Below are 13,081 nucleotides of genomic sequence, written 5' to 3'. Positions count from 1 at the left end.
AGAGCCAATTTGCGCTGTTCTGTGAAGGGAGTAGTACACAGCGTTGTTTCTGGCCATTTTGAGCCTGTAATCGAACCCACAAATGCAGATACTCCAGATACTTAACTAGTCTAAAGAAGGCCAGTTGTATTGCTTCTTTAATCAGAACAACAGTTTTCAGCCGTGCTAACATAATTGCAAAAGGGTTTTCTAATGATCAGTTAGCCTTTTAAAATGATCAACTTGGATTAGCTAACACAACGTGCCATTGGAACACAGGAGTGATGGTTGCTGATAATGGGCCTCTGTACGCCTATGTAGATATTCCATTAAAAAAATCTGCCATTTCCAGCTACAATAGTCATTTACAACATTAACAATGTCTACACTGTATTTCTGATCAATTTGATATTATTGCAATGGAGAAATGTGCTTTTCTTTAAAAAACAAGGACATTTCTAAGTGACCCCAAATTTTGGAACGGTAGTGTATATATTCTTAATTCCATTCCTTTACTTTGGATTTGTGTGTATTGTTGTGAAATTGTTAGATATTACTTGTTAGATATTTCTGCACTGTTGGAGCTAGAAAAACAAGCATTTAGCTACACCCGCAATAACATCTGCTCAACACGTGTATGTGACCAATAAAATTTGATTTGATTTGGCTCAACCTACCCTGTCCTGCGGCTCAATTTACCCTGTCCTGCGACTCAACTTACCCTGTCCTGCGACTCAACTTACCCTGTCCTGCGACTCAACTTACCCTGTCCTTCGGCTCAACTTACCCTGTCCTGTGACTCAACTTACCCCATACCTGTTTTCAAGAGATCACATGTTTTCAAAACGGTTGTGTTTACATGAATTTGGATTAATTCCAGGGATACACATCATCCTGAAATATATCTGGATATCTTCGTTAGAAAGAATACTAGATTTCCCTTGAAGGAGTGATGTTGAATGTAAAAATTGGCTCAACTTACCCCACTTTCCAGTGTCCAACACACCAGTCAGATATTAATGGTCATCGGAGCATATGCCGATACTAATATGCTGGAAAGCAAGGGAGTGCTGCTCTCAGATCAGCTTTCTCCATTAAATTCACCATGCTCAGTTGGTAGAGCATGGTGTTTGCAATGCCAGGGTTGTGGGTTTGATTCCCACGGGGGGCCAGCACAGAAAAAAAATGTACGAAATGAAATGTATGCATTCACTACTGTAAGTCGCTCTGGATAAGAGCGTCTGCTAAATGACTAAAATGTAAATGTAATTACTTCACAATTGCCTACTGACGACTTATCAACTCCTGTTACCACATACGGCTGCAAATATTGACCAATCTTAGTCTAATGCTTAACCCCCAAAAATGCACTAAATCACCGATTTGGCACATCATTGCGCACATGTTAGTCTACACATCATGAAATATATTGAGACAAATTACAGACAGTAGCCTACAAGTAGCAAAATAGAACTCAATTGATTAACATGAAATGTATTTCAATATGATTGAATTAGGCCTATAGCCTACTGTTTATATTTTAATGCAGTCATCTAGGTTTTCATTTAAAGCATAATTTTATACATCACTTGTTTGTATAAACTGCAAAGACATTGGCAACTTTGTAGGCTATTTGAAGTCAACTTTGTTCTGAAATTATCGGCGGCCGAAGAGAGACGGATAAACCATTTGATTCTATGTTTAGCTGAAACCTGTATATAAAGTGAAGCGGATGGTCAAAAAACCATTTAATGACGCAATGATTTACTTATTATTTGAAGCGGATGGTCAAAAAAGCATTTAACAACGCAATTATTTAATTATTATTTGTCTGATTGAACATGGTCAAGAGGCGTTTATAAATTCACTGCATAGAATACTGTGCTTGATAAATTACGATGAATTACGTTCTAAAAAAAGGACATGCTTGAACTTCCTTATGTCACAATGCATTGCTGCATTATGACTTCATACATGTTCTCGAATCACCCGTTCAGGAGATGAGGTAGTGGAAACTCAGCGAAGACTGTCAAGTACTGTTGACTGGACGATAACAGAATCCCAAACGTCTGAAATTGAAACAAAATCCCCGTAGGTTTCTTTGATGATATAATCTTGCATTCTTCTAATACACTGACAATACCTACCTATAGTCCTATACTGTAAAGTTCTCATTGATCTTCATTTATAATTGCAGATTAACTTGGTGTAAATCGGGAAAGGAATGGGAAAAGGCATCATTGCTGATGCTGCAGTGGAGAAATACTTTGCTGACCTGAATGCAAGCACATCTTACATCATTGGACTTTTAGTTGGACAGGTGAGACATTTAGGCCTACTGTACGTAAGGGGACGTAGTCTGTCTTTCTAATGTCAGGCTATCCCATGCAATATCATTTTATTTGTTCAACATTTGTTTTGCTACAGGGGGAGTTTGTGGTGCATGCAGCGATGACCCCACTAAAGGAGGACAATCCTGGTGGCCTGATGAATGAGGATGACAAAGACTACATCCTAGATCACGCAGAACATGTCAGATTTAATGGAGAACATGCCTGAGAAATATGGAGGATTGTTTTTTCTGAAACGATCTTCTGTTGTACTGTGGTGTTATAGTGTTATGATATTCAAGTGTCTATGGTTTGGTTAATGACTCCTGCATTTTTCCTTTTGTTAAAGCTGAACCGCATGGTTCCCGGAGGACTGTCTGTGATGGGCATGTTTGTGGTCTCCCCGTCCCATCAGACCAAAGAGAGCCATATGAACATGAGGCGGGTGAGGCAGGAATTTCTTCTTTGTCAAATTTCAAGCTTTTGTTTTCCTTCGATGTTTTTGGTTTGATTGTCTATCTGATGATTTATCCATTTGTCTGTATTCTGTCTGCATTTTCTCTGTTAGACTATGGTTGCTGTGGAAAATCGTGTATCTGAGGACAGGCTTTGGGGTTTGTCAGAGGAGGACACCAATGACAGAGTGATGCTTCATATCTGCTCCAACACCAACAAGTATCCTCTTACCCAGACTCCACTGCTGATGACACACACACACACACACACACGTCCACACACGCAGACACACACGCAGACACACACGCAGACGCACACGCAACATGCAGACACACGCAGACACACACACGCAGACACACACACCCATCCACACACACATCCACACACGCAGACACACACGCAGACACACACAGACACACACACGCAGACACACACGCAGACACACACACGCAGACACACACACACAGACACACACACACAGACACACATGCAGACACACGCACACATCCACAGACACACACACGCAGACACACATGCAGACACAAACACACATCCACACACACACACACACGCAGACACACACACACACACTGACACACATGCACATAACACAAAGACTAAAGAGAACACACTCTTTCTTAACAATTTCATCACAGAGTGACTTGCTGGATTATGAACATTAAAGAACCCAGTGTGAGTACGGAGTTGAACATTTTACTCATTCATTCATTTGCCTGTGTATTATCTTCTAACACCGCAATACACTGCAAATCAAATTTGCCGAATACAGTGAAATGCTTACTTACAAGCCCTTAACCAACAATGCAGTTCAAGAAAAATATGTATTTAATAAACTAAAGTAAAAAATAAAATAAAATAGTATCACAATAAAATTACATTACATTAACAAGGCTATATACAGGGGATAGCGGTCAGGTTAGTCGAGGTAATTTGTACATGTAGGTAGGGGTAAAAGGACTATGCATAGATAATAAACAGCGAGTAGAAGCGTGGGGGGGTGGGGGGGTAGCGGGAGAGAAGGAGAGAAAATGCTGAATTCTCGTTCCTGGTTAGTGTTGATAAACGTTGACTTACTGCGTCATGTCTTCCAGAAATCTTCTAAATCTGCGACATGGAGTTACCTGCAGTGGATGACAGCGTTCTGGCCTGTTGCAGTCTGCCCCATGGACATCGACCTCATGTTCCCTATCAAGGACAAGACCCGCCACGGTTTGATGCAGGCCATGAAGGTAACCTAGGGCCCCAGTCAAAAGTAGTGTACTATATAGGGAATGTGGTGCCATTTTGGACAGAGGCCTAGTTTAATGATTATTACTCTTACATGTTTATTACACATTCAGTCTTCCATCAGACAAGGCTTCTTCCACCACTACTTCTACTGACAAAGTGACAATACATGTTATCCATGTTAGGATGGGATGATGAGGTGGGCAAAGAAGACTGAGGCCAGTGTTTGTCTCCTCAACAACAAAAAGCTACCAGCTAAGACAAATTTGAACCCCCCAACTAAGGCAAGTTTGGTGTGGTGTACAACTGAATATTGCAATGTTGTTGCTGACGATCCTTGTGAATGACAACTGGTTTTGTCCTGTATGTTCTTTAGAGGAACGATTCACAAAGGATAAAGATTCAAGGTCAGATCTTCATCCCAACAGTAAGTGGGAATATGAATATTGAGAAGCAAAAAAAATTACAGTAAAAATCGGATTGTTGTACTTTTCTTCCATTGTAATGGATAAGTGTAACGGGCTCAAATCTGCTCCATATAGAGGTTCAGATGAACCCAAGTTGCAAGCTCCTCTCTCTCTCTCTCTCTCTCTCTCTCTCTCTCTCTGGGTTGTCTTGTAGGCAGGGGGCAAGCTGGGGGAGAGGCCGTCCACTGCGTCAGTGCAGGTATGCAGCTGTATCCTGAGACTGAAGGGGAGTCTGGGGTGCAGAGCGTACATGAACCCTGCAAGGACCACTGCCAAGACCACCACCATGGTAGGCAACCGTGGGCACCAATAATACCGGCACCCGGTATTTCAAACACTTGAGCTGCATCTCCATGATGATTTTTTGATGACCTTGAGTCCATGTCACTCACAGTACATCAAGAGGGACATCATCAGGAGTGTCTACAGCAGTGCCAAAAACTTCTTTCAACATCTGATAAATGATGAAAACTCAGGTAGGTTACAACTGATGAATAGTTAGTTACAAGTGCAGTAGGTCTTAAATGGCCTTGAAATTCAATAATGAGTCCACAGCTGTGCCACTAGATGGCGATGGTTAGGCACTGTAGTTTTCAAATGTACTGTACACTAAACCAGCATCATACATAACGATATGACAGAGGCTCTTGAATAATTGTGAAATATGTAAAAAACGATCTTTAACCTTAATATAAAAAACAGGTACGCATATATCTGTGTGCATGTGTGACCCTGCAGATATCCATGCCTATGTCTCTGTGTGTGTGTTTGTTTGCATGGTTGCGTGTGTGTGTGTGTGTGTGTGTGTGTGTGTGTGTGTGTGTGTGTGTGTGTGTGTGTGTGTGTGTGTGTGTGTGTGTGTGTGTGTGTGTGTGTGTGTGTGTGTGTGTGTGTGTGTGTGTGTGTGTGTGTGTGTTTGCATGTGTCTATGTATGTGTGTCTCTATAGCGAAGGCATTCATGGGCTCCCAGGCCTTGGCCAAGCGGGTGTTCTTCCTGGTTCCCGACACTGGCATCTCTCTGTGTGACTAGACACTCTCCTCTGAGACTGAGGCAGCTGTCCAGGAGAGGGTGAGGGAGTGGGCAGGCTTCACCATCCCTGATGGGCAGCTCCATATCACCCAGCAGCTGGTACAGGGAAGGTTGGAGTGGCACCAAGGTAGGCTAGGTACTGGTTCAGCTCCGTCTATGCTGTCTGAAATGAAACCCAATTTCTCATAAAGTTGCCAAAAGATAATCTGCTGGTCAAATAGATATCTTGATGTTCCTTGAGTGTGATAAGATATACTTGGCTGCATTTTAGAAAGTGACTGTCAAATGTGACTTGATCACTATTCTAAGTAGGCCTACAGACAGGTCTGATAATGTCACAGCAGTAAATGTTGTTACCTCCTCGTACATCCTGTCATCTGTCATCAGCTTTATTCCTCTTCATGTCATGTTTTAAAATGCACGTAGGACAGGCCATCAGCAAATCGTTATATTCATAGATAATAGTTATATTCTAGTTCTATTCTATTCTATTTACTTTTGCCACTACCTGTGTCTACCTGCTTTTATAAGGTTCCTCCCCAGTTTCAGTTTCTGTCCCACCCATAGCATACATCTCAATAAGATACCTGTGCCCTTTGTGACACGGTTACGGTGTGTGTTCAGATCTTGTCGTGACCTGTTTCATCTGTGTGGTTTACAGATGATTGAGCATCAATATGGATTTTTGTTATTTAATAAAAGACAAGCAGAAGAAAATAAATAGCTGAAGTCAATTGATCTCCCCCAGGCATCAGATATGTGTTACAATAAAGAAGGTGGTTCCTCGCAGCCTTTCTGCCTGTAGTTTAGTGAGGTGTACACTAACAGTAACCTCGCCCTCGCTCTGCTATGTTAAATTCTACCATTGAGTCATCCATCTCAGAGATGTCAATACTTGTTTGAAAAGGGAAATCCAGGGGTCAAGTGTAGGTTTAGACACTGGCCACACAGATCACATCCAGGGGTAGGAAGGTAGGAAGCAGGTAGGAAGCAGTTAGGAAGAAGATAGGAAGCAGATATGATGCAGGTTGGAAGCAAGTAGGATAGAGGTAGGACACATTTAAGAAGCAGGTATGAAGCATGTTGGAAGCATGTAGGCTGCAGGTAGGACACAGGTAGGAAGCAGGTAGGAATCAGATATGATGTAGGTAGGAAGCAAGTAGTATATAAGTAGGACACATTTAGGAAGCAGGTATGATGCAGGTAGGAAGCAGGTAGGCTGCAGGTAGGGCACAGGTAGGGAACAGTTAGGAAGCTGGTAGGAATGCAGCAAACCCTCTCTCTCTCGCATTCCGTTTACTTTTCCCCTCTCCTCCATATTAGTCAGTACTCCTCTCCTCTGTATTGTAGGTGTGGCAGTGGCTTCAGGAGTCTCCCTAGTGGCCTGTCTCATCTATAGGCTCTTCCTAGAAGAGTGACGATGTGGCCCACGGAGTCAAGCGGTTCAATCCCAGGATCTGGCATGCAAAGGGCATCAGAACATCCCAGTGATTCCCGTAAATTAAAGGGGCCTGAGCAATGATATGGAAGTTAAGATGTGTTTTTTCCATTTCTATTAACACATTCCAGTAACAGATGACAGTGTGTCTAGGAATACACTTCATGGGTTCATTGTTAGAGGGGCCCATTCATATTTTCGGCGTGAGACGGCAAAGTCACGTGGAAGGAGCAATTTATTTTCACGTGAGATCAGAGCAGCTGCTATAGTTTTACACTCTAACGGGAGCATCATGCCCCAGACCGGGTCCTCAGCCCTGTGTCATGCCTCATGATGTGACATCATCAGAAATTTGCTTCCTGCAACACAAACTCAAAAAAGTTCTGGGACACTGTAAAGTCCTTGGAGAATAAGAGCACCTCCTCCCAGCTGCCCTCTGCACTGAGGATAGGAAACTCTGTCACCACCGATTAATCCACTATAATTGAGAATTTCAATAAGCATTTTTCTACAGCTGGCCATGTTTTCTACCTGGCTATCCCTAACCCGGTCAACAGCACTGCACCCCCACAGCAACTCGCCCAAGCCTTCCCCATTTCTCCTTCTCCCAAATCCAGTCAGCTGATGTTCTGAAAGAGCTGCATAATCTAGACCCCTACAAATCAGCCGTGCTAGACAATCCGGACCCTTTCTTTCTAAAATGATCTGCCGAAATTGTTGCAATCCCTATTACTAGCCTGTTCAACCTCTCTTTCGTGTCGTCTGAGATTCCCAAAGATTGGAAAGCAGCTGCGGTCATCCCCCTCTTCAAAGGGTGGGACACTCTTGACCCAAACTGCTGCAGACCTAGAACTATCCTACCATGCCTCTCTAAAGTCTTCGAAAGCCAAGTCAACAAACAGATTACCGACCATTTCGAATCCCACCGCACCTTCTCTGCTATGCAATCTGGTTTCAGAGCTGGTCATGGGTGCACCTCAGCCACGCTCAAGGTCCTAAATGATATCTTAACCACCATCGATAAGAAACTATACTGTGCTGTCGTGTTCATTGACCTGGCCAAGGCTTTCGACTCTGTCAATCACTACATCCTCATCGGCAGACTCAACAGCCTTGGTTTCTCAAATGATTGCCTCGCCTGGTTCACCAACTACTTCTCTGATAGAGTTCAGTGTGTCAAATCAGAGGGCCTGTTGTCTGGGCCTCTGGCAGTCTCTATGGGGGTGCACAGGGTTCAATTCTTGGGGCGACTCTTTTCTCTGTATACATCAATGATGTCGCTCTTGCTGCTGGTGAGTTTCTGATCCACCTCTACGCAGACGACACCATTCTGTATACTTCTGGCCCTTCTTTGGACACTGTGTTAACTACCCTCCAGACGAGCTTCAATGCCATACAACTCTCCTTCCGTGGCCTCCAACTGCTCTTAAATACAAGTAAAACTAAATGCATGCTCTTCAACCGATCGCTGCCTGCACCTGCCCGCCCGTCCAGCATCAATACTCTGGACGGTTCTGACTTAGAATATGTGGACAACTACAAATACCTAGGTGTCTGGTTAGACTGTAAACTCTCCTTCCAGACTCACATCAAACATCTCCAATCCAAAGTTAAATCTAGAATTGGCTTCCTATTTCGCAACAAAGCATCCTTCACTCATTCTGTCAAACATACCCTCATAAAACTGACCATCCTACCGATCCTCGACTTCGGCGATGTCATTTACAAAATAGCCTCCAATACCCTACTCAATAAATTGGAGGCAGTCTATCACAGTGCCATCCGTTTTGTCACAAAAGCCCCGTATACTACCCACCACTGCGACCTGTACGCTGGCTCCAGGTCATCTACAAGACCCTGCTAGGTAAAGTTCCCCCTTATCTCACCATAGCAGCACCCACCTGTAGCACGCGCTCCAGCAGGTATATCTCTCTGGTCACCCTCAAAGCCAATTCCTCCTTCGGCCACCTCTCCTTCCAGTTCTCTGCTGCCAATGACTGGAACAAACTACAAAAATCTCTAAAACTGGAAACACTTATCTCCCTCACTAGCTTTAAGCACCAGCTGTCAGAGCAGCTCACAGATTACTGCACCTGTACATAGCCCATCTATAATTTATCCCAAACAACTACCTCTTTCCCTGCTGTATTTATTTATTTATTTATTTATTTTGCTCCAATGCACCCCGTTATTTCTATTTCTACTTTGCACTCTCTTCCACTGCAAATCTACCATTCCCATGTTTTACTTGCTATATTGCATTTACTTCGCCACCATGGCCTTTTTTGCCTTTACCTCCCTTTTCTCACATCATTTGCTCACTTTGTATATAGACTTATTTTTCTACTATATTATTGACTGTATGTTTGTTTTACTCCATGTGTAACTCTGTGTTGTTGTATGTGTCAAACTGCTTGCTTTATCTTGGCCAGGTCGCAATTGTAAATGAGAACTTGTTCTCAACTTGCCTACCTGGTTAAATAAAGGTGAAATAAAAATATTTAAAAAATCTTAGTGGGGTTTTGTGTGGGTCAACTAAAGTGTTGCAGCTGGTGCCATGAATCAAAGCTCCACAGCGCAAACTGAGAAACAACCTACCCAATAAACAGAGAGAGAGAGAGGGAAGGGGGCGCTTATTATAACTACTGTAGGTAAATATTTGTGTTAGCTAATCTCATTCTCGGAAGTCTCGGGTAATCAACAGCACCTCTTCAAACTCAGGAGGCTGAAGAAATTTGGCTTGTTAACTAAAACTCTCACAAACTTTTACAGATGCACAATTGAGAGCATCCTGTTGGGCTATATCACTGCCCGGTACAGCAATTGCACCGCCCACAACCGCAGGGCTCTCCTGAGGGTGGTGCGGTTTGCACAACGCATCACCGGGGGCAAACTACCTGCCCTCCAGGACACCTACAGCATCCAATGTCACAGGAAGGCCAAAAAGATCATCAAGGACAACAACCACCCCAGCCACTGCCTGTTCACCCCGCTACCATCCACAAGGCGAGGTCAGTACAGGTGCATCAAAGCTGGGACCGAGAGACTGAAAAACAGCTTCTATCTCAAGGCCATCAGGCTGTTAAACAGCCATCACTATCACAGACAGGCTGCTGCCTACAGTACATACACATATTTGAAATCACTGGCCACTTTCGTAAATGGAACAATAGTCACTTTAATAATGTTTACATATCTTGCATTACTCATCTCATACGTATATACTGTATTCTATACTATCTATTGCATCTTAGCCTATGCGCTCTGACATTGCTCATCCATATATTTATATATTCTTATTCCATTCCTTTTCTTAGATTTGTGTGTATTAGGTATATGCTGTGGAATTGTTAGATATTACTTGTTAGATGTTGCTGCACTGTCAGAACTAGAAGCACAAGCATTTCACTATACTCACAATAACATCTGCTAACCATGTGTATGGGACCAATACATTTGATTTGATTTGATCTATAATGGGAATTCATGCATAGCCCAGTGTCTAAACAAAAATGTAGCAGTTGGTATAGCGCTACTGTGTTGACTTTATGGAACGTTATAGATCTTATTTTGTTTGTGGCTAATATCTGTCTCAGCCCTTCCATAAGGCACTTGATGTTTTCTCTCAACACTGCTACAGGCCACAGGCTTACACTGCACTCCTGAACCCTGACATCAACAACAACCACCTCAGATACACAACACTTACTGTAGGCTATTATACAGTATATATGACTTGCAGCTACAGTAAAATTCCATCTGTGGCACATCACATACCGAAACTCTGTGGTTACTGTGAGCATGGGGCAAGTGGTGACATGCCTGTCCAGACTCCAGACAGACACAGAGAGGATATTTTGGCTACTAGGCCCAGCCGCCACCCATGCGATGCAACGGTTGCCGCAGTGAGCAGAAGATGTTGTCAGTCTGGTGGGACTGTGTTGTTACATGCTTAAGAAACCACAGGCAGGAGAAGCACCAGGTTGCATGAAAGGAAAGCTCCATTGGGAGGTTTCAGTGTGGCGGTGATAGGGGTTAGACACACCACTGGTTGTGGAGACGTGAAAGACAGTCTCCCTTAAAGGTTACCCTGGTTACCCTGGTTACCCTGGGCCGTGTGTAGTCTGTAACAGGATCACCTGTATTTTAAACTTAAGAGGAAATGTGTCAGTGTGTCACAGTTCACAGTATTCTGCTGTTGGCCTGACGAACAATCACCCGCTGGCCGGTGCCTGACGAACACTCACTTGCTGGCCGGTGCCTGACAAACACTCACTCACTGGCCGGTGCCTGACGAACACTCACTCGCTGGCCGGTGCCTGACGGACACTCACTCACTGGCCGGTGCCTTAGGTTAACACACGTCAACAATTACGGGTAATTAACCTGTCTGGGCTAGGGGGCAGTATTTTCACGGCCGGATAAAAAACGTACCTAATTTAAACTGGTTACTACGCTTTCCCAGAAACGGGAATATGCATATTATTAGTAGATTTCGATAGAAAACACTCTGAAGATTCTAAAACTGTTTGAATGGTGTCTGTGAGTATAACAGAACTCATATGGCAGGCAAAAACCTGAGAACATTCCAAGCTGGAAGTGGCCGGCCTGCGAATTTGTAGTTCTCCATTTGCTTCTCTATCGAAACTACAGTGCCCGTGGGGTTATGTAGCACTTTCTAAGGCTTCCATTGGCTCTCTAAAGTGTTCAGAAAGCGGATTGAGGCGTCTCCTGTCTCTGGGCAGATAACAGGAGCACAGTTTGTAAGTGGACTGCCTGGTGACAAAGAGATTGGAAATGCACGTTCAGGAGACCTCTATGCCATTTTTTCTCTGCCTTTTTGAATGAATACAGCATTGTCCGGTTGGAATATTATCGCTATTTTACGAGAAAAATACCATTAAAATTATTTTAAACAGCGTTTGACATGCTTCTAAGTACGGTAATGGAACATTTTTACATTTTTTGTCTCGAAATGCGCTCGCGCGTTACCCTTTGGATAGTGACTTGAACGCACGAACAAAACGAGGTATTTGCACATAACTATGGATTATTTGGAACAAAAACACCATTTGTTGTGGAAGTAGCAGTCCTGGGAGTGCATTCTGACGAAGAACAGCAAAGGTAATCCAATTTTTCTTATACTAATTCTGAGTTTAGTGAGCTCCGAACTTGGCGGGTGTCAAATTAGCTAGCCGTGATGGCTGAGCTATGTACTCAGAATATTGCAAAATGTGCTTTCGCCGAAAAGCTATTTTAAAATCTGACATAGTGATTGCATAAAGGAGTTCTGTATCTATAATTCTTAAATAATTGTTATGTATTTTGTCAACATTTATCATGAGTAATTTAGTAAATTCACCGGAAGTTTTCGGTGGGAATCCAATTTCTGAACATCACACGTCATTGTAAAAAGCTGTTTTTTTATATAAATATGAACTTGATTGAACAAAACATGCATGTATTGTATAACATAATGTCCTAGGAGTGTCATCTGATGAAGATCATCAAAGGTTAGTGCTGCATTTAGCTGTGTTTTGGGTTTTTGTGACATATATGCTTGCTTGAAAAATGGCTGTGTGGTTATTTGTGTCTATGTACTCTCCTAACATAATCTAATGTTTTGCTTTCGCTGTAAAGCCTTTTTGAAATCGGACAATGTGGTTAGATTAACGAGAGTATTATCTTTCAAATTGTGTAAAATAGTCGTATGTTTGAAATATTGAAATTATAGCATTTTTGAGGTATTTGTATTTCGCGCCACGCTCTTCCACTGGCTGTTGAATAGAGTGGGACGCTAACGTCCCACCTAGCACATAGAGGTTAATGATACAGTATTTATTGCAGTAAGAAGGACGAGTAAGTAGCATATCTTTGCATAGATTTGTCAAATCAAATTCTGAAAATATCAAGGGTGAGATAGAAGAAGCAATGGTCTGATTACAATTTCAGAGAATAAACAAAAGTTTTGTTTTTTTACAGAATATACACTGAACAAAAATATAAATGCTGCATGCAACAATTTCAAAGATTTCACTGCCCGGTGCTTGACGAACACTCACTCACTGTACCCCTGAAGGGCCCCCGTGTTGAGGATCAGCGTGACGGATGTGTTGTTACCTACTCTTACCA

The 13,081-nt window shown here is 42.8% G+C and overlaps 1 protein-coding gene across 1 annotated transcript; it reads left to right on the top strand.

The window, feature by feature from the left end:
- Positions 1-2,276: 2,276 nt before the first annotated feature.
- On the top strand, positions 2,277-9,867 carry LOC106560556 (protein odr-4 homolog). The gene is made up of 11 exons (XM_082957059.1): positions 2,277-2,299; positions 2,407-2,754; positions 2,878-2,984; positions 3,422-3,458; positions 3,878-4,015; positions 4,199-4,297; positions 4,390-4,440; positions 4,635-4,769; positions 4,875-4,956; positions 5,429-5,638; positions 9,722-9,867. Exons 2-10 carry the CDS (start codon positions 2,617-2,619, stop codon positions 5,509-5,511), a joined length of 870 nt encoding a protein of 289 aa, XP_082813185.1. The 5' UTR covers positions 2,277-2,299; positions 2,407-2,616; the 3' UTR covers positions 5,512-5,638; positions 9,722-9,867.
- The last annotated feature ends 3,214 nt before the right edge of the window (positions 9,868-13,081 follow it).

Source organism: Salmo salar, chromosome 10, assembly GCF_965601325.2.
Source record: "Salmo salar chromosome 10, fSalSal1, whole genome shotgun sequence".
NCBI classification, from domain to species: domain Eukaryota; kingdom Metazoa; phylum Chordata; class Actinopteri; order Salmoniformes; family Salmonidae; genus Salmo; species Salmo salar.
This window is presented reverse-complemented; position numbering and strand designations above follow the sequence as displayed.